This window comes from Sciurus vulgaris (assembly GCF_902686455.1).
Source record: "Sciurus vulgaris genome assembly, chromosome: 18".
In the NCBI taxonomy this organism is placed as follows: Eukaryota; Metazoa; Chordata; class Mammalia; order Rodentia; family Sciuridae; genus Sciurus; species Sciurus vulgaris.
This window is the reverse complement of record NC_136479.1, coordinates 26,863,278-26,890,514: the sequence shown is the minus strand read 5'-3', so window position 1 is coordinate 26,890,514 and position 27,237 is coordinate 26,863,278. Positions and strand designations below refer to the sequence as shown.

Here is a 27,237-nt window from a genome sequence, read left to right as displayed (position 1 = left end):
GAGCCTCTGCTGACGGGCCAATGACGACGCAGGGGCGGTGCATGTGGGCGGGGCGAGTGGCGAGAGGGGGGTCCCTGGGCAATGGGCGGGGGGGAGGAGCTCAGGGGCGGGGCCAGTGAGCTAAAGGACCAATGGAGGCGCAGTGGCGGGCGAGCGGGGCACGATGAAGGGTGGGACCGGCAGGCAGCGAACCAATGGTCGGGAGGGGCGAGCCCTGAGAACAGGAGGGGGTAAGGGGAGGTGCCCTCCCGTGGCGGACCAATAGCGGCGCGGAGGCGGGCTTGGCCGGCGGGCGGGGGCGCCGAGGGGGCGGCGGCGGCGGCGGCGAACAAAGAGGTGGCGGGCGCGGGCGGCCGAGCGGAGCCGAGCGCAGCCGAGCCGGGCCGAGCCGGGCCGAGCCGGGCCGAGCCGGGCCGGGCCGGGCCCAGGAGCGCGCGGGCGATGAGGGCGACCAAGCCCGGGTCGGCGGGTCCCTAAGCCCGCGCCAGCAGCGAGGGAGCCCGCGCGGCGCCGCCTGCCGAAGCGCCGTGCCGCCATGGCCGGGGTCAGCTACGCGGCACCCTGGTGGGTGAGCCTTTTGCACCGGCTGCCCCACTTCGACCTGCGGTGGGAGGCCACCAGCAGCCAGTTCCGGCCCACGGATGCCGACTACCAGCAGGTGACGCGCGCCCCCGACTGCGGGGTCAGGGCCCGCCCGGGTCGCGCCTTCCCTGTCCCATCCGGGGTCACGGCCCCTCCCTCTGGAGGGTCTCCTCTGGCCGTGGGCCCCTCCTCGAGGGTCCAGATACCTTCCAGCCCCATCCGGGGTCACCACCTCTTCCTCTAGAGGGTCTCCTCTGGGTCCTGGGCCCCCTCTTAGGGGTACAGATGCCCTCCAGCCCCCATTCAGGACAAGGGCCCCTTCCAATAGAGGTTCTCCTTTGGGGCCTGGACCCTTCTCCAGGGTTCACATACCCTCCAGCACCCATCCTGGGTCAGGGTTCCTTCCAGTGGAGCGTCTCTGGGTCCTGGGTTCCTCCTCAGAGTAAGAAGACTCCCCACCCCCCTCCAGGGGCACAACCCTTTCCTTCTGGAGGGTCTTCTCTGGACCATGGGCCTCCTGCCTCCATCGAGGGTCCCCAGCCCCCTGGAAATTCTGGTTTCCCTTCCTGTGTCAGCAAGGCCCCTTTTCTTCCTTCCTTCCCTCCATGGAGCCCCTCTGCCTGCTGTGGGTTCCTGCCCCCACCCCTCTCCATCCTTAAGGGCAGCCTAGTTCTCCAGGTTCCTAGCAGAGCCCCCTACCCAGGGCTTCGGGGCTCTGAGAGCAGAGCTCATGCTTGATCACCAGGGTGCAAGCAGGAGGGGATTCCTTGCCCCCTCAGCCCCAGCTGGGGAATCCCGCTGCCAGGCTTTTGGTGGGTAAGTAGCCTGGGCAGACGCCAGCCCTCTGTGGCTGGTAATGACCCCCTGCTCCGCGGTCGGGCTGTGGGATGTACACATGGTGCGTGTGTGGCTGTTGGGGACTAGGCTGCCAGCAGCCCCTGGGAGAGGGAGGCCTGCCTGCAGGGAGGCAAGCTGGGCCTCATTCTGGGAGCCTGGAAGGGACTGAGCCCAGGCAGAGCTGGGGGAGCTATAGGGGCACATCTCAGCCCTTTCCCAGTGGATCTGGAGGCTTGGCATCATTCCAAGTCCCAGCGCCACCCCCTTGGCTGAGCCATTGTCACTTGGGTGCAGGGGGCTGGGTTGTGAGTTTTTCCTTCCTGCTTGGGGATCCGGATTCCAGAAGTGCTTTTTCTAAGGTGCCTGGTCACCCCGAGCACCTCAGGGTTTCTTCAGTGGGTCACAATAGAGCCCCACAGTGGTGTGGGGATCCGGTATTCTGGGGCCATGTAGCACTTGCTATTCAGCTCTGTCCTCTGCAGACTCCCTTGTCCAGAGGAGAACCGGAAGTAGAGGGTGAGGCACCATGGGAGCTTCTGCTCCCACTCTGTGCTTACCTGACCCCAGGTCCCCCAGCTGATGGTGTTTCTAAGCAGATTAGAAAGTGGGAAAGAGATTGGCCCAGGGACAGCAGGAAGAGGGACATGTGAAGCTCCAGGAGGATTTGTGTAAAGCCTGGGCCTGGGGCCATTCAGCGTGGGGCAACATGTGCTTCTTATGCTCTATCCAGTGTGGCGGCTCCATCAAGCTCCTCCCTGAAGGGCTATTGAAGCAGGTGGATGTGCTTTACCTGGAAGGTTATCTGGCCTGAGGGTTGGCCCACTTCTCAGTTCTGAAGGTCAGGGGCCCCTGGGCACCTGGGTAGCTGTTTCCTGTGGTCCGTGGGCTGCCACCTGCTCAAGCTGCCAACCCTCCAGGGTGCCTAGGTTCTGACTCTTGGGTCAGGTGCCTGCAACCCACAGAAGCCTGGGGGTGCTGGCTGGGCTCTGCAGTTCAGCCTGGCTCCCGGCAAGGCCCTGGTATCTGCCCCAGCCTATGAGCTCTGTTCTGCCCCCTTCCCTGCCCTGCTCCACGGTGGGAGGGCGCTGACTCACTTCTCTCTGAGGATCAGAATTAGCCACTGAATAATTCACGGTGTGGAAACCAGCCTGTCTCCTTCCCCCGCCACCTCTGCCTCTGGCAAGGGGCTGTTGATGTGTGTCCTGCCCTGCCCTCCGTGTGCTGTGTCTTTAGGTGGGCACCAGGTCTCTGAATTCATCCTGAAGTGAGACTGCATGCCTTATTTGCGTGTGCCAAGGTGGGAGTGGAGCTGGAGCTCCCTTCTGGAGTGGGTGGGCAGTGTTGAGGCGTTGCTTGCTGCTGGACTGGGTGCCTCATTCCTGGGGAAGTGACCCTCCCTCATGCTGTCCTGGGCCCCCTCCTGGCATGGGAAGACCAGCTTGGTCCTTTGCTGTTCCCTACCCCTGTGGCCACTGACAGGAGCCCTGGTGAGACCCACCTCTTCTTGGGGCTGCCTCTTGATAGCCCCTTTTCACACATCCTGGGGACATGGACAGAGTTGTCTCCTTTGTACAGATCACCAAGCTGAGGCTTCGAGAAGGGTTGGCTCACCTTTACCCAGGGAGCAAGCCGGGGAGCCCGTTCTTCCTCAGAACTCTTGCCCTGCCCCTCTAGGGGCTAGTCAGTCCTGGGCCCACTGCAGGGGTTGAATCTGTGGAATTAAGACTGATGAGGCTGTTCCAAGGTTGCCACAGGACCCTGCTGGAATTGGGACTTTCAGAGCCCCAGATGGCCCTCCACTGAGGACCCAGCAGTCTTCTCCTGAGTCTCCATCCTACAGTGTTAAGATTTCTTTGGACTGAGAGTCTCAGACAACAACATTCCCAAGGCCCCGTTTTGGGAGAATGGCCCCTATGTCCACCTCTTGGGGGCCCATGCAGTTGCAGAGTGGATGAGGGCAGGACGTCACCTGTTTGGGTTCTTGGGGGCTGGTGACATGTGCTTCCTAAGTGAGCCTGTCGCCTGCGCTCCCTGGGGCCAGCCCATGCACAGGGCCGTCCACTGTCTGTGCTCGGGCTGCAGGCATGAGGGTGCTGGGAAGAACTGGAGGCTAGAGGACAGGGCCTTCCTGGTGGTCCACAGCCAAGCAGGAGCACTGGGCCCGGAGGCCTGGTGACTGATGTGACTTGAGGCCAGCCTGTCCTCTAAGTGAAAGTGCTATTTTGGCATGTGGGGGCCTGTCTTGGCTGCCTGCGGTCCCCAGGCTTGGGTAACAGCCTTCTCTTGGGCTGTAGTGTGGGCACCTTTGCTGGAGAGAGCTGGGCCTGCATCCTAGCTCTCTTTCCTGATCTCTGACCTTGGGTGACCCACCCACCTCTCTGGGGGTGGGGGTCTGTTTCCTCATTTCCTACCAGCCCTGATGACCCAGCATGACCCTGTGTCCTCAGGCAAGGATCAAGTTCACATTGTCAGATTCAAGTCTTCCTCCGGCTCATTGTCTCCACCAGTTGCCACCTGATGGAAGACTGCTGTGGCCAGTGGTGGGGTCAAAACAGGGACTGTAGGGGCCCAGTAGTCAAGGAAGGCTTCCTGGAGGTGATATTACCTGGCTTGCTGTGGAGTCCTCCAACCAGGCTGCCCACCCGGAGGGCTGGGACTTTCGTGCCTCTTCTCTGGCTTCCCTTCATGCCAACCCAGCCTCCAGATTGCAGTGAGTTCAGCAACATACTGGCCCTTCCAGGTAGATGGTGGCACTGCCTCAGGTTTGCTTAACATGTAGGACCCTTTACCATTAAACCCTGAATGCTCAGGTATTTCCACTGAGGCCTCTGCGATAAGACTGAGCTTGGAAGAAAGTCACAGGCAGTGAAAACAGCATGTGCAAAGGCCCTGAGGCAAAGGAGCCTGAGCCTGAGCCCAGGAGAGGGAGGCCCTCTGGTCCATAGGGTGCAGGGGATTGTACTGCCCCATAGGTGCAGGGTGCTGTGTGCAGAGGTGTGTGAGCCCACACTTGTGGCCACGCAGAGGGATTCATGCTCTGGGTTGAGTGACCCTCAGGGCACCCAGGTCTAGCAGAGCTTGGAGCTGGCTGGTAAGAGCACAGTCCCTCGGCTTACGAGGTCAGCTGCAGGCCAGTGGCAGAGGCCACATCCTCTGGGCAGGGCTGGCCTTGTTGTCATCCTCCCCACTGCTCAGGAAATGAGCTCTGGTTGGAAAGGCAGTGTTATCGTTATCGCCTGTCTGCCAGCTTAAAAGGCAGTACACGTCCAGGGGCCGTTGTGGGGGCTTCATGAAGACAAAGAAGCCCCTCCCCCTGGGGTCTGGCCTGTGCTGCTTGAAACCAGAGTCATGCTGTGTACCTTCTTGTCACCTGCTTTTTGAACCGTGTGTGCTTTCCACATATCTGTGGCCTTGGGTCCAGATGCTTGTCCAGCATCCCACAGTGCTGCTCAGGATTCTGAGGTTATAAGTGACAGAAGTGTGCCAAGCCCAGAGTGCCCCGGGAGCTTGGTGGGAGCTTCTAAGGCAAGCCTGAGAGGGCAGGAGCTGATGGATAAACTTGGGAGGCAGGGGCGCCCCCCCCCCCCAGGGAAAGGGTAGCTATGACCCCCATTCTCACTGGGGTCAGGTACCGGGGCCACTCGGCTTGGCCTCTCATGCAGCCTCTGAGACGCACTGTACTGCCACACTAGGCCCTGGTGTTTGGCTTTTCATTGGCACTTGGTTTTCAAGACAAGAGTACAGTGAGCAGCCCTGGACCCAGGAGTCTGCAGATCTTTAAGCATTTCCTTGGGGTACAGTCTTGGACCCTTGCAAAGTCCCAGAGAAGGCAGGTCTTCAAGAAGGCTTCTGCTGAGTGTGTGGGCATGGCATCATCCATCAGGACACGGGCTCCCTCAGCTCCCTGGCTGCAGCCAGCCCTAGGGGCCACTCCAGTTGTTGGTTTCCAGGCTCATGTGGCCTCCTCTTGCAGAAATCTCCATCCCTGGGGACCTGCCCTCCCCAGTGCTGCACCCTGCTGCCTAAGGCACCTTAGCTCTTCTGGCCACTGGCTGGATATACTTGGTCAGGTTCTGGGGCAGTGGGGTGCTCCGTGCTTTGATCCTCAGGTTATGGTCACTTTGCCCAGGGGGTTTATGCTGTTTTTATCTGTAGCTCTTTTCTGGGGAAGCGACACAGTGACCCTGGGAGCGGGACACTTTTCCTCCTGCATGACCAGAGGCTGAAGCTCCTGGGCTGGGTCTCCTACAACACCCACTAGTCACAGCTTTAGTGCAGTTCCTGAACCTGCAGGTGGAGGCTTCCCAGGTGTCCCCTGGAAACAAGAAATTCAGGAGTGTGAACATACCCTTCTCACAGGCAGTCCTGCAAGACCCAGCCCAGAAGAGGAACCGATTCTGCAGCCAGGGGACTAGGGATCCAGATATGGGAAGTGCATTGTACAGCCACGGAAGGATTGGGACATGTGACAATGGGTGGGCAGTGACTGTGGCAAGACCACTGGAGGACCTGTCTCTGCAGACCTGCCTCCTGTGATCTTCAGGGGACCTAACCCAGGCCTGCTAGACTAGGATGCATGTGTTCCTCAGTCTTGGGGAAGTATGAGGGCACAGACCCAGAAACCACCCACTGTGACCCAACCTGGCAAGACTTTAATGAGCAGCTTGGACACTGTGTCACCCAGTGCAGAGAGCCACTATTCATGCTTCAAGAAGCTGCAGTGGGGCCACTTTACAGAGGACCTGAACTAAGGTCCAAGGACAGCAGAGGTTTCTGGCAGCAGAGGCTTCTGGCTCTGCTTTCAGCCTGGCACCCTCCTCCTCCCTAGGAGTCTGTGGCACAGTGACTAGATGCTGAGGCACTGGGTGCCCTTTGTGCCACAGATGGACCTGTGAGGGCTGCCATGGGCCTTGGTCATGTCAGGCCTTCAGCGCACCAGTGGCAGGATGGGCTGCACTTGGTGCCCGCTGACCACAGGATGCTCTTGTTCTTGTCTAGAGCTAGGGGAAGGCATGGGATGCCAGGTTGCCCTCAGGAAATGGTCCAGGGTTTGCAGGTAGACTGGGTCGGGGGCTGCTTGGTGTCCCACTGCCCAAAGCCCTGGGCTCCTCATGTCCTCAGATGGGCTTGTGCACAGGCACAGGGCCATGTATCTGCAGGCACACATACACACAAGTCCTGCATACCCAGGTCACCTTCAGCTGCCATGTCCCTCCCCTCAGAGGGGGTTGACTGAGGTCTAGGTCCCTGAGGAAGGGGCAGATGGGCCATGGGAACAGCACATACTGGCCATCTACTTTCTTCTGCCTCTCAGAGCAGGCATGGCGCACTCCCTTCACCCCGCTGCCCAGTGGGCCAGTTCCTAGTCACGGTGGAGTGGCGCTCCAGGCCTCGGTGCATCCAGCTTGGACCTTCCTTCCTCTTTAATAGGGGCCTTGCTCTGGCACTGGGTTCCGTGCTGGCCTCAATGGGCCAGCTATCTGTGGTTCCTGGCACGGTCAGGCCTGCAGCCTGAGACCCTAGGGTGGCCTGTGCAGTTGTTTGCAAATTAGCTTGGTAAGAGAAGGAGATCTGGTGTTTGCACGGGTGTCTTTTGGTGTATGGGACTGAGATGGCTATGTCCACTGCAGCAGGACAGATGTCCTGCTCTCTGGTATCTGTGCCTGCCTGGGGAGGGTGGGTGTGGGCTACAGAAGAGCTGAGGTCTCCGTACTTTCTTGCTAACATCCAACTTCAGGGTGGCAGGATGGGCGTGCAGCCTGCAGGGAGACTGTGGGAGTGCCTCTTTGGAGATTCCAGGAGGGTGTGGAGGGCACGCGTGCAGTCCTGATCACCTGGACCTCAGACCTCAGGGTCTGAGGACCGAAAACTGGGCCGCTTCTCTGCAGCTCATTCCTGCGCAGCCCCCGCCAGCTACACTTTCTCCAAGAATTCACTGTCATGGAATTCATGAAACCCAAGCTTGGCCTGGTCGGAATCTGTTTTTAATTTCTGGGCAGCGTCACTGGGAGCCTCAGCCGAGTATGCCGGGAGTGGGGGCTGTGCCACGCAGCCAGCTCGGCGCCCACACAGCCTGGAGGTCTCTGCAGGCCTTGGACCCTGGCTCCTCACTTGTGAGGGACCAACTTCGTGTCCAGTTGCAGGCAACTGGTCTGTGCAGAACACACCCGGCGCTCCTGGGTGGTCTGGGGACCCTGGAGCAAAAAAGTGAAGCCGGTGCTCAGACCCAGGGCAGGCAGGAGTGCATTCTCATGGGGGACCCCAGACATGGACTGTGGCGGCAACTTGCACACCCTGAGCCAGCCAAGGCATCACCAGGCTTGGTAGCCCCTCCCCTTTCCTCACCCTGGCTGGGGACACAAGTGAGATCCTAGAGGCACTGGAGGGCCTCCTAAACACCTCAAACCCTGTCTCTTCCTCTCATGGTTCCAGGGCTGCCATGGGATGCTTCCTGTGTTTAGGGTGGGGGGTCCCACTTCCCTTCCCCTTACCCTCCAGTCTGTTTCCACTCTATCTATGGGAGCTGCTACCTGCCTCCTGTCTGGTCTCAGCTGGCCCTGGACTCCAGCACACAGGTGAGCTGTCCCCATCCCAGGGAACCTGACCAGTAACTGTCAACCCACAATGGCAGTTTAGGTGACCCCCTCCCACTTTCTTTTTCTGGCCTCCACCTCTGCACTGTTGTGGTCTTGAAGGCCCCACCAGTGACCCAGCAGGAGCCCAATGCTCGGTCCCAGCACCTATCTGGAGAACTGTCACAGAGTGATGTTCCATGAAGCTGACGTTCCTAGTCTGCCCTGGGCTGCGTGGTGAAGTGTTCCCCACTCTGGGGAGGCAGGTGTGACTATCGTGACTCAGTGTGCAACATGCTTCCTCTAGGCTGCTATGCCCTGGTGCTTTCACCCAGGTTGGGCCCAAAGCCACACACACCCACTTAGAGCTGCCTGTGCAGGCAGCCAAAGGTGTACCCTGCCTTTTAGTCTTAATGACCTGTGCTGGCGCTGGGCCTGGCTTTGCATATGGGTGGCGGCGTGCACATGCCACATGGCTAACAGGTGCCATGTCCAGGAGGGGCCGGAAGTAGAACAGACCTGAGCAGGAGGCTGCCGGGGAGCTGGGAGGGCACAGGCTGCACCATGCCACCTGCTCCTGCCTCCTCTCTGTGTCTGGTCCATGCAGTGGAGCCTCCTGCTACCCAGACTTTTTCTAAGGATTTGGTGGCATGCTGAGGGCCTCCCTTCTTAGAGCAGGGCTTGTCAGGGTCACCCACTTCTGCAGGCAGCCTGAACAGGGTTTGGGGAGGACAGGCTACAGGCTGCAGGGTGGGATTTAGACTCAAGTCTCTGACATATTGGAACATCCTGGAGGAAGAGACTTGTGCTGAGTTTTAGGGGATAGTAGGGATTCTCTAAAGGGAACAGGGTCCCAGCCTCAAGGGCCGCATATGCTCAGGTCTGGAGGCCAGAGAGCCCTCCACCCAGCCCTGACCCACCCCTTCTTGTCTGCTTCTGTCCGGGGAGTCCCCTCCCAGGCTGGGGTTGGGAGAACTTGCTGGGGCCGGGGGCTTGTTGGTCCCCTGAGAGCCTCAGAAGTGACCCCAGCCTGATTTGGGATGGGATGAGGCTTCAGACCTTGTGCTTTCTGGCCCCCCATTGGGTGTTTCAAAGTGGGTGAACTTGGGAAGTCTGGACACAGGGCAGAGAGCATCCTCAGTGGCCACAATCCATGGCTTTTGGACTGTAGGACTTTGAGAAGAATGAGGTGCTCCAGGACTAAGGAGCAGGAGCCCCAGGTTCAGAGGAGACAGCAGAGACCCCAGGAGGGGTGATCTAGATCACAGCTGCCTCAGTGCAAGCTGACTGAGTCCCCACTGCAAAGCACAGCAAGGTTCCTGCGGCCCGTGCAGTGGCGGGTGGCTCGGGACAGGGCTGGCTGAGCATCTGCTTCGCCTGACTGAGCCCTTACATCACTCCACCACGGACGGAAAATTCCATGTGGTCAGAGCCCAGATGCTGATCAGACATTTCCCATTCTTCTCCTGAATGGGCCTGTGGACAGGAATGGCAGGGCCACCACTGAATGCCGTTGGCCTGGTGCCCTATGAACACCTGTCCTCTGGGAATTTGGCTTCAGAGAATGGCAGAGGTCACCCTGCCACAGTGCAGTCCCCCCAGATTAGCTGGCTCAGGCAGCTGCCCTGGTGGCTGAGCACCCTGATGACCATCCTGCATACCCAGACAAGGACAGGCTGCGCTGGTCCACATGGGCAGATGGCCTGGGCATCCTGTGGAGCTGCCCTGGTGCAGCCTCATATCCCAGCCCCTGGCCCAGTGGGTAGCCAGGGCACCCAGTTCCCAGCTGCCCCATCGAAAGGAACACTTCCTGTCAATCTGCCTGGCCTCCTGTGGCTTGGGGGTGTGGTTTAGTCCCTGACCACCTACTGTGTACAGGCTCTGCACATTGTACTAAGGGTTAAAAAACTTGAAGATGGACTCAGAGTGGTTGGTGTCTCTCCCCACCCCTGCCTTACTGATGAGCTCAGCAAAGCCTTCCCAGCACCCATCAGGGATATGTAGGCAGACCCCAGGGCACAGAGGGTGGAAGTAGGGTCCCTGTCCTTCCCATTAGGAAAGGCTTCCTAGAGTCAGGACAGACATGATGGGAGGAGGACGCCTGGCTCCTCTAAGGGCAGGGAGATGGGCCTGACAGCAATGCCTGCCACCACCTCCAGGGCCTGATGAGTCAGGGTTCTTGGGTGACTCCCCTCTGAGCCTCAGAATGTGTTTTTATTCTCAAGGACCTGGTCTGGGGGTTTCCAGGTCACTCATCTTGCCCTAACCCTGCGCTTTGACCCCCTCCCCCAGGACCATGGCCAGGCCTGTGCTACATCTGCTGGCCTGTTGCCTCTGGCAGGTGTCCCAGTCAGAGCCTGGGGGCTCACAGCGCCACACCCAAATGTGGCAGCATGTGTAGGTGTGAACATGCGCACATGTGTGCACGTGGGCCCAAACAGTTGCATGTGGGCATGGTTGCGTGTTTGCACCTTCTGCGTGGCACTGGGTCCCTCCCTTCAGCTCACGGGCTGCAGAGCTGGGCCTGGAAGCAGTGCCACCCACCAGGGGCAGCCTGCTTCTCCTGGGCTCCCCATGCTGGTGGAATCTTTGCTCCCTCAGTTCCTTGGTGCTCACAGTGACCCTGCTACAAAGTGGCATTGCCATCTTCATTCACACCACCCCAGCTGCTGCTGAAAGGGCAGACTTACTGACACTCCAGCCCCCGTCCATTCCTTCGTTGCTTCATGGCCCCGTCATCTCACAGCAGGCCCCATAGTTTACCTTCAGTGAGGTTTAGTGCCAGTGATGCTTCACTGCCAGAGGGAGTCTCTGCTGGGTCCCAACGTGTGCCTGGCACCTATGCTATTTCATAAATGAGCAGCACTGGCCACCCCACCACCCAGCTGCTGGACAGGGCCCCCTGTACTACGACTGTACTGTTGGGGGCAGGCTTGCCGCACCCCAGGTCTGGATTGAGTGCTTATCTTGCTGTGCCTGTTTTCTCATCTGACCAGTGGGTGTGTGCAGTCCTGGCGCCACCGAGGAGGTGATCTGGGACTGCACGCTCTTTAATGTGTCCACCCTATGACCGCCAGAGCACTGGGCTGACGGACCAGCTAGGGTGGCTGCTGGATGGAAAGGACCTGCCACGCATCTGGGATCAGCCCCTTCGCCTCCCGCTTCCCAATTTCCTTGCCCCTAGGATGGGTACTCCTGGGAATGCGCTCCAGGTGCCAGTGGAGCCCCAACAGCCCTTTCCAGAATGTCCTCAGTGAGTGGGGGTGGGGAAGCGGGGGAGAGGGCACTCCAGCCAGGTCCCTGAGGATTTATGTGAGCAAGGTCTGGCCAGCATGGGACAGAGATGGGACTGGCTGCTGTGGCCCCCCAACCATGAAAAGCCCCCAGAGTGTCCCTGTCTGTGGAAGTGCAGACATCCATGGACCTGGGTCTTCTGGACCATGGTCTGAACACACCCCAAGAGCGTGTTCCACTCCCCCATAGGCCTTTGTAATGAAGGGTTCCATGTGGCCTGTGGTGGGGTTGACACCTCTAGTCTGTGCCCAGCTGCGTGCAGATGAGGGCAGATCCAAGGAGCCTGGATGACTTTGCTGTTCAGACATCTAATGTTTATTGGCCCACTGTGCTGCCTGGTGCTGGTGTAAGGGCCAGTTAATGTGAGGCTCCTTGAGACTGCTCTCTGGTCTTTGGACAGGTGCTTGAGTCCCACCAGGGGGCTCCTGCCTTTCTCAGCCCACTGTATGATCCTAGGCCACCCCTTCTGAGCTTTAGAGACCCCTCCAACGTGAGCACCCTGGATCTTGTGGGATCCCTGGGTTGATGAGGTGACCCTGGGCCTGCTTCCCTCCACCCAGCCTGCCAGTGCAGGGGTAGTGGGCAGTGAGGGACCGAGCACTGAGCCAAAGAAGCAGTTGTCCCCCTCCAACACCTCGTAGCACTCACATTGCTCCTCGTGGGGCAGCCATGGGGCTCAGGGCTGTGGCCTGTGACTGTAGCCTCATGGGAGAACCCTGGTCCTCCCCTGAGGGTTCCTCATGGTGTGTCCTAGGCAGAGGCCCCGTCTCCAAAGGTACATCAGGCTCCAGGGAACCAGCGTGGCTTTGTACCCCAGCAGAGGTTTGGTTCTTGGCCTGCAGTGCAGTGGTTTTTTGTGCAGCCCGTGGTCAGTGTCCCCCTGGCCAGGTGGAAGGTGAACAAGCCTACAGCCAGGTATGGGAACCGGCTGGCTTCTGGGAGAGTTGCTGCCTGGCAACTGTCTCCTGGAAAACAGCCCAGTAGGCACCAGGGCTGTCGATCCAGCGGTCCCAGTGCCCTCCAGGGGCTGAGCCTCTTGTCCCAAGGGGAGCTGGGCAGGGGGCAGGCTCAGGCCCCAGGAAGTCTACAATTGCCAAAGTGATCAGATGTGTAGAGGGAGGGTGTTTCTCTGTGGCAACAGCAGGTGGCAGCTGGTGGTCACCCCACAACACTGACCAGCCCTGGTTTGACAGCCTTAGTGGACGTCTTCCTGAGTCAGACGCTTGAGTTTCAGTTCTTAGCCCCAACATGAGGTGCAGCCAGATGTCAGCTGCCACCCCACCTTGGCGCGGAAGTGTGCAGAGGTCCCGTTGTGCAGCCAGAAGGGGCTATATTTGAACACGGGATTCTGATCCTGGTCCTCTCTGCCTCTGTGACACTTCTTCACTGCTGAAAGCATGTGACGAGGCAAACTGAAGAGTACAGAGGTCAGGGGAACGGGGCCTGGGGCCTGCCCCAACCGCAGACAGCTCTGGCTGTGCCCGTCACCCCACCCCACAGCAGGTGCTCAGGAAATGTCCCTGCAACACGAAGTAGACTACTTCCTGTGAAGACACAGGCCTGGGGACAGGCAGGCGCTGGGGTCCTGAGACCCAGGGAGGCAGCACCAGGCAGCCGTTCTCAGGGCCAAGCCTTGGGTGGGAGCGCTGTAGGCAACTGGCATAGGTGGTGTCCCTGGGACAGCACTGGCTGGGTGACCATGGAGTGTGTGCTGCCAGCCCATCTCATTAGTGCCTAAGACTCAGGCACTGCCCACTCCCCAGTCCTAAGTGCAACTCCTGAGAGCACCAGGTCAGGGATGGCCCCCTCACCCCTCAAAACCTCTCAGCAGGGCAAAGCTCAGCTCTGCAGACCCCCCCCCCCCCATTGTCCTAACAGCTCCTAAAACAGCACTGTGGGCAAGGGGACACCTAATGGCAAAATGCCTTCCCCTGCCAGGGTGAGGACAGGGAGGCAGCTATGTCACCCTCCCATGCCACTCCAGGTCCCTTCCGGGATTGAGTTACCAGCCTGGTGAGAGGCAGGAGCCCTGTCCCAGGGGCAGCCTCTGTCATGATGGCGATGGAGACAGTGCTCGCAGCCCCCACCCACCGCCACCAGGGCCCTGTGCCGCCTGGCCCCGCTGCCTGTTATATCCACCTCTTCATAGGAGGGGCCGTGGCCCCTTTTACAGAAGAGAAAACCAGCTCCTGGGCCACGTGACCAGTCAGGGATGGTGCTGGCCCCACTAGCCCACTAGGTGGCTCTTTGTCACCACATTCTCTGAGTACATCCCACCCAGAGCCTCTTCCAGGTTCTCCCCTAGACCCAGGAAGGTGACAGGTCCCCACAGGAGGGTACAGGGCCTAGAAGCCTCGAGCAGGCCAACCTGGCCCCTCAAATGGGGTCAAGTCCTGTGTAGTGAGGGCTGATGGGAATTTGGGGTTTGTCTGACTATAGGAGTCACTTAGGTGTTGGGAGCCACCATCCCTTACCTATAAGCTGGGGACAGGACCCTCCTCCAACCAGGGCAGGGGGAGAATTAAGTGGGAGTCTGTGCCAGGACCACTTGTCAAGTCACTTATGAACTGGCCAGGGGCCCACCCTCCAGCTGCTTCTGCCACCTGCAGGCACTGCTGCTGTTGGGGGCCGCCGCCCTGGCCTGCCTGGCCCTGGACCTCCTCTTCCTGCTCTTCTACTCCTTCTGGCTGTGCTGCCGGCGGCGCAAGAGCGACGAGCACCTGGATGCCGACTGTTGCTGCACGGCCTGGTGTGTCATCATCGCCACGCTGGTCTGCAGGTGAGCTGGCTGGGGCCACGGAGGCGTGGGGCCATGCAGGGACTGACTGGTGGGCAGGGCGTGGGATGGGACCAGGGCGAGCAGCAGGTTGCGTGCTCATGGCCCTGCCCTCTCCAGTGCGGGCATTGCAGTGGGATTCTACGGCAACGGGGAGACCAGCGATGGCGTCCATCGGGCCACCTACTCGCTCCGTCACGCCAACCGCACAGTGGCGGGGGTCCAGGACCGTGTGAGTGGGCTGGGAGGGTGTCTGTGGGCTGTTGACTGGTTCTGTGCATGCTGGTGGGTGGGGAGCCAGGTGCCTGCACCTGGCCTCAGCTCTGGCCATCCTGGAGGCAGGTGTGGGACACAGCAGCAGCCCTGAACCGCACGGCAGAGCCCAGCCTGCAGAGCCTGGAGCGGCAGCTGGCTGGGAAGCCAGAGCCCCTGCGGGCTGTCCAGCGACTGCAGGGCCTGCTGGAGACACTGCTGGGCTACACTGCTGCCATCCCCTTTTGGAGGAACCCAGGCGTGTCTCTGGAGGTGCTGGCTGAGCAGGTGGATCTCTATGACTGGTACAGGTATGACCAAGTCCTCTTCCCTGCCTGCCTACACCTGGGTCAGTCATCACCCTCTTCTGCACTTCGTTCTTAGCAACTAATACTTGAGGCCTTATGCTGGGGGGGCAGGGCAGCTGGAGGTCACTGGCAATGACAGGAATCCCCCTAGTGGACAGGCCCTGACCCCGGTCCCTGCATCCCAGGACTGCTTGTGGGTACCAGGCTGTTTGCCTTGCTCTGCCTGGCCCTTGCTGCCCTTCCTGCCCAGCCCCACCTGTGTACCTAGCCCATATCCATGTGTGCCCACAGGTGGCTAGGCTATCTGGGCCTGCTGCTGCTCGATGTCATCATCTGCCTCCTGGTGTTGGTGGGCCTCATTCGCAGCTCCAAGGGCATCCTGGTTGGGTGAGTCTTGGGGGAGATGGACCACCTGTGGGCTGGCGGGATAGAGTGACAGGTGAGGCCCCCAAGGCACTGTCTCCTCATTAGCCACAGTCTCCAGGGGACTCATGAGGCTCTCCTCACTGGCCTGCCTGAAGTGGCTTCTCACAGAGAGGACTGCTCTGAGGTGCCCCTGTGACCAGAACCATAGGCCACTCCCCCAGCCCAGTCTTGGTGGCTTGCTATGTTCCTCTTTGGGAGAGTCCATGGGTACCTGTGGAGTGGAGACCTGGAGCCACCTGCCCAGGGCCCAAGTGCTAAGGGATCCCAGGAGACCAGGAGCAGGAGCTGGGGAGTGTGGTGCCTGCTTCCACTCCTCCACCTTCAGGTAGAAGCAGCCCACTCACCAAGCTGGCATCCTTGGGCAGGTCAGTACCAAGCCTCTGTCTCTTCTGAAGGACAGTGATAGTTTGCCCAAAGGGTGACTACAAGATGCTGTCGCTGACCCTCCCTGAGCAGTCACCAGCCACATCCTGGCTCCTGCTTGGGCCTGGTGCTAGGAGAGTCCAGAACACTCCAGCCCCCACCATGTGGTACACACAGGCCTTGGAGGGATGAATAAATAAAACATGCCACACATCAGAGGTGACAGTACCCTGGAGAAGCATAAAGCCAGGCAGGTGGCCAGGCAGTCTTCAGTGTGCACACTGTACCCAAGAAGCCCTGAGAGAGGATGTCAGAGCAGAGGTCCGAGGGAGGAGGGATGCTCCGACACTTGAGGAGGGATAGTTGACAGGCTGCATAGGCCTGCAGGGTTGGGGAAGGAGCCGTGTGCGGAGCTGCAGTGGGGCCTGTATGGCTGGGAGCCAGCAGAGGCCAGTAAGGGAGGGCCAGCCATGCAGACAGGGACCTTCCCTGGCATGGGGTAGGCTGTGCCCGGTGGGGTTGGAGCCCAGGGGTTGTGGGGGCGGGGCTGCGCAGCCTCTTAGGTTGCTTTGTGGACAGTTGACTGCAGAGCCAGAGTGAAAGTTGCAGAGTCTTGTCTTCCACGTAGATAGCCTAGGAAAGGGACTCGGGGACAAGCAGGGCAAGGCCCAGGGAGCCACCTAGTCTTGGAGTTGAGCCAGGAGGAGGATCTGTTCAGGTGGTGGGCAGCTCTGGCTGAGACCAGGCCTTGAGAGGAGTCAGAACCCCTGTGTGGATCAGACTCCCAGGTGTGCTCTGGAACCTAGCCTTCCAGCCTGCAGCCCAAGCCTGGGGGCCGCTGACTGGCTCTCTTTGCCCCAAGGGTCTGCCTGTTGGGGGTACTGGCCCTGGTCATCAGCTGGGGTGCGCTGGGCTTGGAGCTGGCCGTGTCTGTGGTGAGTGGCCAGGGGACCAGTAATCCCTGTCTGCTGGGCCTGGGTGTGGGGAGAGGGGAGGGGGGCAGCCACACTCCTCTCCCTTTTCCTCTTGCACTGGGTTATCAGGTCCTGCCCGTGGACACAGAGCACGTCCATGCCCCCCATATTCACACTTGACTTCCTGAGCTGAAGGCAGACCCTGGGATCAGGTTCTGCCCCCTAAGAGCCCAGGGTGGGACATACCTTTCCTTCGAGGCCCAGCTTGGTCACCCCCTCTTCGTTGCCCACACCTACCCAGGGCTCCAGTGACTTCTGTGTAGACCCCGACACCTACGTGACCAAGATGGTGGAGGAGCATTCGGTGCTGAGTGGGGGTGAGTCTGCATCTGCCTCAGAGCCTATCCCTGGGTAGGCTGAACAAAGAGTGAGGTGAAGAGGCCGAGGCTTTATTCTGGGGGGAAGCCATTGGATGGGGGAAGTGGAGAGATGTGAGCTGTGATCCAATATCCTTGTAAATTCTTCAGGCTGCTGGGAAGACATGAGGGCTGGGGGAGGCGGTTGGACTCCTGCAGACAGGAAATAGCAGTGGCTTGCTTCAGCAGGTGGGGGCTTGGAATAGGGATAAGGGTGCTTGGAAGGCAGGGCTGGCAGGACTTCCTAATGAGCTGTCTTTGGGGAGAAAAACAGGAGCCTTTACCTGCTCTGATGGCCCCTGGACTCCTGGAGGCTTGATGGGACTATAGACCCCTGAGCTAAGAGCAGGTGCTGGTGTGGGGAGACCCTAGCCCACCTTCTGTCGCCGCTTCAGAGCAAAGCTGCACACTGCAGGGACCCTGCTCCTGGTGGAGGGCTAAACATCAGCCATGATTTCCCTGGAGACCATGGCTCTTCCTCACACACATACTTACATGTGCAGACACGTGTGTGTAAGCACACAAGCAGGTGTTTGCATGCATACATACATGCACCTGCACACACTTGCAACACATGCAGGTATGCACACACACAGCTGTGTTGCAGACACACGTGCACTGGCATAGACACAGCTGCACAGATGGCCACTTCCTCAGTCACTGCGCCCTCTCTCCACAGACATCCTGCAGTACTACCTGGCCTGCTCGCCCCGTGCCACCAACCCTTTCCAGCAGGTGAGAGCCCGGGCTGGACCTGGGAGGTGGAAGCCTATGTGAGAGGGGCTAAGCAGGCCTATGCCCCACGCCACAACCCAGCTGCCTGCAGCCCTGGGACTGCAGGCACTGTGCAGAGGCAGCCGGGAGAGTGGCATTAGCACCACTGGCCTTGGGCACAAGCCTTTTGTGGTGACCTGCTCAGTGCCACCACACCCTGGGTCTGCTTTTAATCCTTGAGTTGCCCTTGACCACCCTCGTGGGCAGAGGCAATCTGAATGCTCATCTTCAGGCAGGTGTGGGAGGCACCTGGGATACTTCAGTAGGGTGACACCTATTCTAGTGTCCTGGTTGTGGAATTAAAGGCTTCAGTAGCACCAGCTGGCCAAACCTTTCACCCAGTGCCTGTCATTGTACCCGGATCACACCACTGTTGGGTGCTTAAGACTGTGCGCATTGAGGATGTCCTGCGGGCTCCCAGGTGGGCTGCTGTGCTCTCTGGAGGACCCAGGGCCCTGTCACCATCTCAGGGTCTGTTGTCCCTGGGCATCTAGGCAGCTGGGGGATCAGGGGGTACCCTGCAGATTGCAGGGTGGAGCCAGCACAGCAGCCCACCTGGGAGCCCACAGGCCGCCCTGGGTGGAAGGGGTGTGAGGGAAGGTGGGTGCCTGCTGCTGGAGACGCGCCTTTCTGTTGAGCAGAAGCTGTCAGGCAGCCACAAGGCTCTGGTGGAGATGCAAGATGTTGTGTCTGAGCTCCTGAGAAACGTCCCACGGGAGCACCCGGCCACCAAGGTGAGGGACTGGGGTGTTTCCCCTTTTCCTGTAGAGCCTCTTTTTTCCTCTCCTCCCTTTACCCTTTGCTCCTTTTTCCTGGGGATTTTTGGTAGGTTTTTTTTTTAAATAATTTTTTATTTTAAAAGTAATGCAGGGGCTGGGGTTGTAGCTCAGTGGTAGAGTGCTTGCCTAGCACGTGTGAGGCACTGGGTTCCATCCCCAGCACCACATAAAACTAAACAAAATAAAATTATTGTGTTCATGTACAGCTAAAAATATTTTTTAAAAAAAGTAATGTAAAACTCTTTGTATTAAAAGGTGATGGGTTAACCAGGCGCAATGGGTAATGCCTCATGCCAGTAATCCCAGTGACTTAGGAGGTTGAAGCAAGGAGGATCATGAGTTCAAAGCCAACGTCAGCAATTTAGGCCCTAAGCAACTTATTAAGACCCTGTCTCTAAATAAAATAATAAAAGGGCTGGGGATATGGCTCAGTGGCTAAGCACCCCTGAGTTCAATCACCAGTACCAAAAAAAAAACAAAAACAACAAAAAAAAACAAAAACAAACAAACACAAACAAAAACCAAACAAACAAACAAAAAAACCGAGGTGAGGGTTCAAGTGCCGTGGCACACATCTGGAATTATAGCAACTCAGGAGATTGAGACAGGAAAATCTCAAGGTCAAGGCCAACCTTGTCTCAATAAAAAATAAAAAGTTCTGGAGATGTCATAAAGACCTCCCTGGGTTCAATCCCTAGTCCCATAGAGAGAAAAAAAAAAAAGAGAAATGGAAGGCTAGAGATGTAGCTCAGTCATAGAGCATCCACCTCCCGTTACTGTGCTTCATGCATAAGGCCCTGAGTCCCATCCTGAGCACCACCAAAAAAAGAAAGGAGGAAAAGAAGGTGGGGGGAGGGTGGAGATGGAAACAGATGAAGAAAGTAAGGCCCATTCGGGTCCAGCGTTCTAGAATCTGAAGGGATTGTTCCTTTCCCCTGTAGCATTCTTGACCCTGAACATTTGTGCATTAAAAAATATGTTGATAAACTCCCAACAAAACCTCAAATCTTCTTGGAGGTGTCTGGGTGCCCCGTGGGTATCCCTACTCCTGCAGGTACCTCCTCAGTGCTGGGGACAGGAAGGGAAGGTATTGTCTGTGGGTTCTCCAGTGGGAGTGGTGGGCCCTTCTCTAAGAAACCTCACAAACTCACACGAGTGACCATGAACATGTACACCCACACGTGCACGCGTGACCTTCTTGATCTCACACTTAGCGTAGCAGAGAATCCTTTGGGTGCTTTGCCGTTGAGCAGGTAGAGAGGCGCATCAGTCTGCTAGGAACACCGCCACTGATGGGTGACTGGAAAAGCAGACATGTTCCTGAGCCCTGGAGTCTGCAAATCCAAGCTCCGGTGTGGACAGTGCCTCCTGAGGGCCAGCTCTCCTGAGGCCACCCTCCACAACTTGCAGCTGCTGCCTTCTCCCCATGACCTCCCAGGGTTGTCACTCTGTGTGTGTCTGTGTCCTGATCTCGTCACATCAGGAAACCAGGTGACTGAACTGAGGCCACCCCAGTGGCCTCATTTCACCTCGATCCCCTCTCTCAAGGCCCTTCTCCAGGTACACTCACATTCTGAGGTGCTGGGGGTCAGGACGTTAGCACAGGAAGTCAGAGGACACAGCTCAGCCCATAACGTTGGGTTCTATTTTCCGGAAATCCATTTCAGGACCGTAGAGCATCCTAAGACACGTCAGAGGAAGCTGCACCGTGTGCACGTGGGGAGCCACTGCCAGCCATGGGCGTTCCGTTCTCCGTGTTAGGATGGGTCTCTGCACAAGCACATGCACCTGTGAACACACAGATGCACTGCAGAATCAAGCTCGCTCCATTCAAAGACATTTGCTTACTGTTTCCTCATTTATGTCTGGAGGATCTTCCCTCATGTTTCACTCTTCCTTAAAATAGGATTTTTAAAAGCAGAGCCAGGCCCCAGCATCCCTGGGTCCCGCCTCCAGACTCCGGTTTCACCTTTCTTCCCCCTCCTTTTTGGTACTAGGGGTTGAACCGAGGAACTTCACCAATGAATCACATCCCCAACCCTTTTTTATGTTTTATTTGAGACAGGGCTTTACTAAGTTGCTTAGGGCCTTGCTAATTTGCTGAGGCTGGCCTCAGCTTGTGATTCTCCTGCCTCAGCCTCCTGAGTCACTGGAATTACAAACCACTGTGCCCGGCCAGTTTCAACATTTCTGAAGGTCCCAGGGTCCTCAGGACCTGCACCAAGGCCACAGACTCAAGGATGGTCACAGTGGCAGGTTACGGGGTAGAGGTTGACCTGGGGACTCTGAGGGAGGCATGGCTGGCTTGTTGACCTCTAGTGGTGAATACCCCCAGGACCCCCTGCTCCGCATCCAGGAGGTGCTCAACGGCACGGAGGTGAACCTGCAGCACCTCACTGCCCTGGTGGACTGTCGTAGCCTGCATCTGGTGAGGTGGCCACTGGGGATGGGTGTAGGGGGTGGCGGGGGTGGCGGGGAGGGGTGCTGCAGGGCATAAGTGGGTGACCCTTGGGGAAAAGGGACCCGTGGGCAGCCTGGGCTTCGAGCAGCTTATCTGCCTCACACTGTCGCTGTCTTCGTCCGGTCCCTGCCACCTCAGGACTACGTGCAGGCGCTCACAGGCTTCTGCTATGATGGCGTCGAGGGCCTCATCTACCTGGCCCTCTTCTCGTTTGTCACAGCCCTCATGTTCAGCTCCATTGTCTGCAGTGTCCCGCACACCTGGCAGCAGAAGAGGTGAGGGATTGGGAGGTCCTGGAGCTTGGCCCAGGCCACAGGGTACACAGGATGCTTTAGGAACAAGCCCTCTGGACCCCCAGCTCCCAGTCCCCAGAGGTGAGGGACAAATGCCTCCTCGCCTCACAACACTCTGAGCCTCCGCAGCTTCTCTGAGGCCTCCAGCACCCAGGCAAACGCCCTGTTTCACTGAAGGACTGAGCCTCGAGGAGCTCCAGCCTGGACAGTCCAGAGCACACAGGGAGGAAAACTAAGGTCTCTTGTCCCCTTGGGCTTGTCCCATACCCAGCACTCTGAACACTGGCTGCAGAATGTCTCATCTGTGCCCCCAGGTGCAAGTGTGCAAAGCTGTGGGTGGAGAGGCAAGCTTTGTAGGCTCAGCTTCTACACGGGGTGGTCAAGGCGGCTGTGGCCTTCTGCTGGGTGACTAGGATGGAAGGCAGCTCTCACAGAGCTACTATGTCTTTTGAAATGAGTGTCTGGTAGCTCCTGCCTCAGTTTCCTGAAGTTAGAACTGGCTGGACCCTGGGGTATGAGAATTCTGGGCTCCTTCCCCTGCCAAGGCCCTCACGGTCCATCTCCAGACCTTCTGCCTCCCTCCCATTTGGGCATTGACTGCTTCCTGATGGCCCAGTGTGGATGGTTCAGCCCAGATTTCTGCCCCTTGCCTGGATTTCTATTCTTCCCCCTTGTGATGTTGCTGGTGCTAGAGGTGGATGATAGTGGTAACGGATAGGTTGTGATGGTGATAGTGACCGGCAATGATGACGGTGGTGGTGCTGATAATGGTAGAGATGTTGATGGTGGTGGTGGTGACGTGATGATGACAATGATGGTGATGAAGGTGACTGTGATAATAGAGTCGGCAGCTCCAGAGGAGTGACCAAGAGCACTACCCTGGAGCCCCATAGCTAGAGCAGATCCTTGCTTGTCATGTGACTCTGGACAAGTCACTTAACCACCCTGGGCCTTAGCATCCCTGACCTAAAAAGGGAGTTGTGGGCTGGGGATGTAGCTCAGTTGGTAGAGCGCTTGCCTTGCTTGCCTCGCAAGCACAAGGCCCTGGGTTCGATCCCCAGCACCGCCAAAAAAATAAAAGAAGAAAAGAAAAAGAAAAAGGGAGTTGTAAGAGGACACCCCTGCAGGATCCGGTGGACATTGGTTGGGTCCCTCACTGGGCGTAGCTGGTGGACACCACTCAACAACAGTTCCGCTCACTGTCCCACTCTGAACTCACCATCCAGCAGCTCCCTCCACCCCGCCTCCCCCAGGGGGACCCGCACCTTCTTTTAATAAGCAAACAGCCAGTGTAGCCCTGTGCAGGCTGTGCAGCAGGGCCTGTCACTCAGGTGACCACGTGGTTTTTCGGCACCAACCGCATAGAAAAAAGCTGAGGCTCAGAGCCAGTCAAGAGGCCCCTGAGTCTGCAGAGTGTATGTGCACAGCCAGGACTGGACGCAGGTGTCTGCACCAGACCTAACCCCCACAGGTCTGGTGGCAGTTCCCTCCTCCTGGGCCTGAGCCTGTGCTGGGTGTCCCTCCCTGCAGAGGCCCCGATGAGGATGGGGAGGAGGAGGCTGCCCCAGGGCCACGGCAGGCACACGACAGCCTCTACCGCGTGCACATGCCCAGCTTGTACAGCTGTGGCAGCAGCTATGGCAGTGAGACCAGCATCCCGGCCGCAGCCCACACTGTCAGCAACGCACCGGTCACTGAGTACATGTGAGTATGGGAGCAGGATGGGCCAGCCCAGGCAGGCCAGGCAGATCTGAGCCTAGGCCAGCGCACATGCTCGCTTGTGAGTCCCTGGGGCTAGCTGCACATCAGCTACAGCTTCCAGTGTGGATCCAGCCTGGGACTCGCTTGCAAGAACGGGAGGGTGGTGGAGGCACACAGGGCCTGTGCTGCCGCCGCTATGGCTGGGGCGGCTGCAGGGCTGGGTGCCCCGGGCTTCAGGTGGAGTGGCCTGGCGCTGAGTGCTTCCCGCCCCCAGCTGAACCTGGTCAAGGGGCCATGAGAAGGCCACATGACCAGATGGACAGTCCGTTTGTAGGCCAAGGGCTAACTTCGTGGTGGGCAGGCAGCCAGCTGGGAGGTGGGCTCCGACTGGGCTGAGGAGGCAGGAGGGCACTGTGGGCCCACTGACCTGCTGTCCGGGGTCTCAGGTCCTTCAGCAAGGACCAAGGTGCCTGCCCCTGTACAAGTCAGCATGGAAGACAGGCCAGACAGAACTGGGTGGGCACAGGGTCTGCCTGGCTCTAGGAAGGGCCCTCTTGGCCTAGAGCTAGGACCACTGTGACAAGTGGCCACTCACAGCCTCTATCTCCTCACCTCTCAGGAGCCAGAATGCCAATTTCCAGAACCCCCGCTGTGAGAACACCCCCCTCATTGGGCGCGAGTCCCCACCGCCCTCAGTAAGTCTCAGGGCTGGGAGGGGGGACCTTGGCCTTGTTGCTCTGGCGTGGCTCTCACAGGCAGCATGGGCTCTGGGGGCAGCTGTGAGCCTTTAGTGCTGGGGCCATGGGGTTCTTCCCAGCTGGGACCTCTCCAGTGGATGGGACTAGGTGGGCCCATCAGCTCCCGCTCGCCATGAAGAGCCTCATGGTCCAGGGAGGCAGCCGCAGGGGCCAGCAGCCCAGCAGCCCAGCTCCTGGCTTTCTTGGGGAAGGCAGGCAGGTAGCAAGGTGTGACTCTACTGCGTTCTCTGAGCTGCACTGCCCAGGGCCCTGCTGCTCTTTTCCCACTCTCCTCCTGGCCCAGTAGGGCTGCCCGTCCCTTCTCGGGGTCCAGCCTTGCTTCCTTTCCTTCCTTCCTTTTCCTGGGTGTTCAGCCGGTCTTGGTCCCTGGCTCTTCTCGTCTGGACCTGGTATTTCTTCTGACCTTGGAAGTGAAACAAGGACAGGGTGATTTGGTGCCAGAGGAAAGGAACTCATGGAGAGGCTGAGGCCGTGGGCTTCTAGCGGGGCTGGGCTGTGAGATCAGGGCTGGAGAGGCTGAAGGCCACTGTGTTCAGAAACACCCACCTGCAAGGCAGACCCATAGCACAGGAGGGCCTGGGTTGCCCAAGTCCCAGATCAGGGGCTGTAAGCCCAGAGGCCATCCCCAACTGCTCTCCTCACCCTTGGCCCCACTGGCCCCACAGCCTGCTCTGGGCCAGCTGCGCCCTGGCGTTGAGGATGCCCCCTCTCTTTCTCTCTCTCCTGCACCCTCCCACCCCGGGCCCTCCTAGCGCTATCTGGCTGCCCTGGACTCTGGTAGCCACGCGGGCTGGCAGTTTAAGCCCATGGACAGTGCCCGAACGCTGTGGTAGCTGTGCCCTCAGAGTGACAGGTACTGACCACCCTGTCCCCGCCCGCACGGCCACCCGCCTGCGCCTCCATGCCTCCTGCCCCTCTCTCACCACCACCCTCCCCCAACACTGGCCTTGGGCTCCACTGCTCCAGCACCAGCTGTGGGCGGCACAGCCCAGCCGGAGACCTCTATTGCTGGCCCCCGTTCTGCCGGTCTTACAATGGGCAGTGAGCCCCAGTCCAGGCTTCCCCTGCCCACCTCCCAGCCCAGCCACCCAGCCTTTGGGGACTCTGCCACCAGCTGCAATTGGCCCCAGCCCTTCCTGTCACCTCACAGTGAGGGAAGCATCTACCCAGGCCCCTTGTGCACCTGGGTTTGAGAGCAGAGCTTGGCCCCTGGGTGTGCGGCCCTAGGCCCAGCCCTGCCTGTCCGCCAGTGCACACCAGTATGCAGATAGCATGCAAGCTTCTCCTGCTGTTCCCGGGTAGCAGTGTGGGCATCTGCTTGGGCTTCTTTAGGGGTCTGGGATGCTGCCCACGGTCCCATCCTACCTCCTATCCCTGCTGCATGACCATGGAATGACATGGCTCCCAGTGTCCTGCTCCTCCTCCCCTGCTCTGGCCACCTCACAGGCTGCTCGCAACTTTGTAGGCGCTCCAGGAGGGCTCTCTGGGACCCAGGGGGCGTTTCTCTGTGGTTCTGGGGGCTATGAGGACCACCTTGGGTTGGTGGAGTTAGCCAGGCCTCCTTAGCACTGCTGACCTTTGCCCCCGCTGTGGGCACACAAGCCCTGCACAGTCTCAGCACCTGCCTATCCACACGTGTTCCTACTGAGCACACATGCCACACACATTTGCACGCACACATGTGCTACTTGAGGCCTCTGCTCTGGTTTTGTGAGGGTGGCCAAGCTATGCAGGCCATCTGCAGAGCCAATTATCCCTGTCCCTGACTGAAACCAGAGAGGCCCACAGTTTGGTCTCCCACCTGAGTGGGCAGAAGCAGCACTCCAGCCTAGGTGTCTGTCCCTCCTTCCCTGGGGTGACAGGACAGAGTGACCATGGGCTGGAGGCTGGGCCTCCTGATACCTGTGGGCCTTGCCAGCAATGAGCTGGCTCAGGAGGACCTGCCCCAAGCAGGCCTTGGCCTGGCCTGTGTGTGACCTTCAGGTCCTGGGTTTGCGGAGTGCTGTGACTCCTAGGGGTGGCAGAGTTCTGCCTGACCAGATGCCCAGATGCCAGCAGTGTGGGTGGGGTGATTAGATGAATGTGATTGTCCATCCAAGGGAGGGGACTTCTCTCGGGGGCCACCAGCTCCCTCAGCTGCATCCCATCCTCCATACAGGCCCCCAGCCCCTTCTCTTAGGGTTCTGCCAGCTGTGCATTGTGCTCCCATCTGCCTCCCAAGAGTTGGCTCTGGCTCATCCTGCTGAGGACCACGCCGCAGAGGCCTCTGGCTGCCCTGGCCCTGCCTGGGACCCTGCTGACCCCTCCCTCCCTCCCTCCCTCTCTCCTCCAGTACACCTCCAGCATGAGAGCCAAATACCTCGCCACGAGCCAGCCTCGCCCTGACTCCAGCGGCAGCGGGCACTAGACTGCGCACCGGTCAGCCACCTGCCCCACGTGCCAATCGCCCCACCCCTCCTGTGCCAGCACTGCTGCTTCCACCTGTGGCCGCCCACCGGACCCTCTGCATGCCACTCCAGGCCAGCCCGGGCGCATCTGCAGCCCCTCACCTCTCCTCTCCCTTCCCCACAGGGGGCACAGAGGTGCCCGGGACGAGCTGTGGGTCAGGTTGAAAAGTGAGGGCCATGGGCCCACACCCTGACTGGGGACACGCACCTGGATGGCTGTCACCTCCACCCTGGCCCTGCCTGGCCACCACTCCTGGCATCCTTCTGCCTTCTCGGATTCACTGAGCCCTGGTGCTTCTGTCCCCACACCCTCCCTCTGCAGGTGGCCCTCCAGACTGTCCGCTGCCTGGCCCTCAAGTGCTGGCCTCCCTGGGGCCCCCCCTGCTTCTGCCCTCATGCTTCTGTGGACCGCGTCTTAGTTCACAGGCACAACAGGAGCTCTCTGCCTGGCACCGCTGGCCACAGGGACAGGTGATCTTCGCAAGCGGGCCCTCCCGTGGCCCTCTGTGCACCTCTGCAGCTCGCCTGCCCACCCCACCCCTCCCGCCAGCTGCCCAGAGCCTCTCCAGGGAGGCCCTTCCTCTGCCTCCTGCCCAGCATTGCTTTCTCCCTCAGCACCTACCCAGCTCTCCACAGACAGCAGGTGCCATGCAGAGCCTGGGTCACTGGCCTCCAGTGCTGGCCACCCTCTTGGTGCCAAACCCCCTCCCCTGTCCCAAAGACTTGGCAGCTCCCTCTGGTTTGGGTTTTGCACTAACCACATTCATCATCTCCAGGGCGGGCTGGGCGGCAGGCTGAGTGGCCCCACCGCCCCCTTTCCTCTCCTCAGTTCCACTTCCATCCAGGACAGCACCGTGTCCCTGGGGCCCAGCCTCGGGGGCTGGACCTTAGCTGGCTGTGAATGTGCCCTCAGTCCCTGCCTGCCCCTCCTGGGACTAACCACTAACCTCACTCCCAGCCTCCTTGGATGCCCCGGCTGACCCAGCGCCAGCGAGCGTGACCCAAGTCTATCCTGGGGCCGAGGGCCAGGACGGCTGGCTGGGAGCCAGGGCTGGAGGAGCCGTTTTCTCTGTGGGGTGCTGCTGGGGATGGCCGAGACGACAGGCGCCCCAAGGGCCTGATGACCCCTCCCTGGGCGGGAGGACAGTTCTTGGGGTCAGATACCCCACCCACTTTGGGCTGAGGTCCCAGCGGCCTCAGTCTCCCTATCTGTGAAGCGGGAACAAGGTTTCCCTGCGGTGCTTCTGGCTTTTTGTGTACGATGTTTGCTGTGCTTCCTGCGTG

The 27,237-nt window shown here is 59.4% G+C and overlaps 1 protein-coding gene across 2 annotated transcripts; it reads left to right on the top strand.

The window, feature by feature from the left end:
• Nucleotides 1-301: 301 nt before the first annotated feature.
• On the top strand, nucleotides 302-26,468 carry TTYH3 (tweety family member 3). 2 transcript variants are annotated; one of them, XM_079121044.1, is made up of 15 exons: nucleotides 302-658; nucleotides 13,895-14,064; nucleotides 14,182-14,293; nucleotides 14,404-14,624; nucleotides 14,913-15,008; nucleotides 16,273-16,345; nucleotides 16,626-16,701; nucleotides 17,420-17,475; nucleotides 18,156-18,248; nucleotides 20,629-20,721; nucleotides 20,893-21,029; nucleotides 22,578-22,751; nucleotides 23,368-23,443; nucleotides 24,259-24,359; nucleotides 25,839-26,468. In XM_079121044.1, the coding sequence occupies exons 1-14, from the start codon at nucleotides 536-538 to the stop codon at nucleotides 24,337-24,339; spliced, it is 1,581 nt and encodes a 526-aa protein (XP_078977170.1). In that variant the 5' UTR covers nucleotides 302-535; the 3' UTR covers nucleotides 24,340-24,359; nucleotides 25,839-26,468. The 2 variants fall into 2 exon arrangements, with proteins under 2 accessions (XP_078977170.1, XP_078977171.1); XM_079121045.1 differs by lacking the exon at nucleotides 24,259-24,359.
• Nucleotides 26,469-27,237: the final 769 nt, after the last annotated feature.

Coding starts and splice junctions, on each gene's coding strand:
- TTYH3 (XM_079121044.1), top strand. CDS start 536: ATGGCCGGGGTCAGCTACGCGGCACCCTGGTGGGTGAGCCTTTTGCAC. Junction 18,249..20,628: donor GGGAGCACCCGGCCACCAAG/GTGAGGGACTGG, acceptor GAATACCCCCAG/GACCCCCTGCTCCGCATCCA. Junction 23,444..24,258: donor GCGAGTCCCCACCGCCCTCA/GTAAGTCTCAGG, acceptor GGGCCCTCCTAG/CGCTATCTGGCTGCCCTGGA.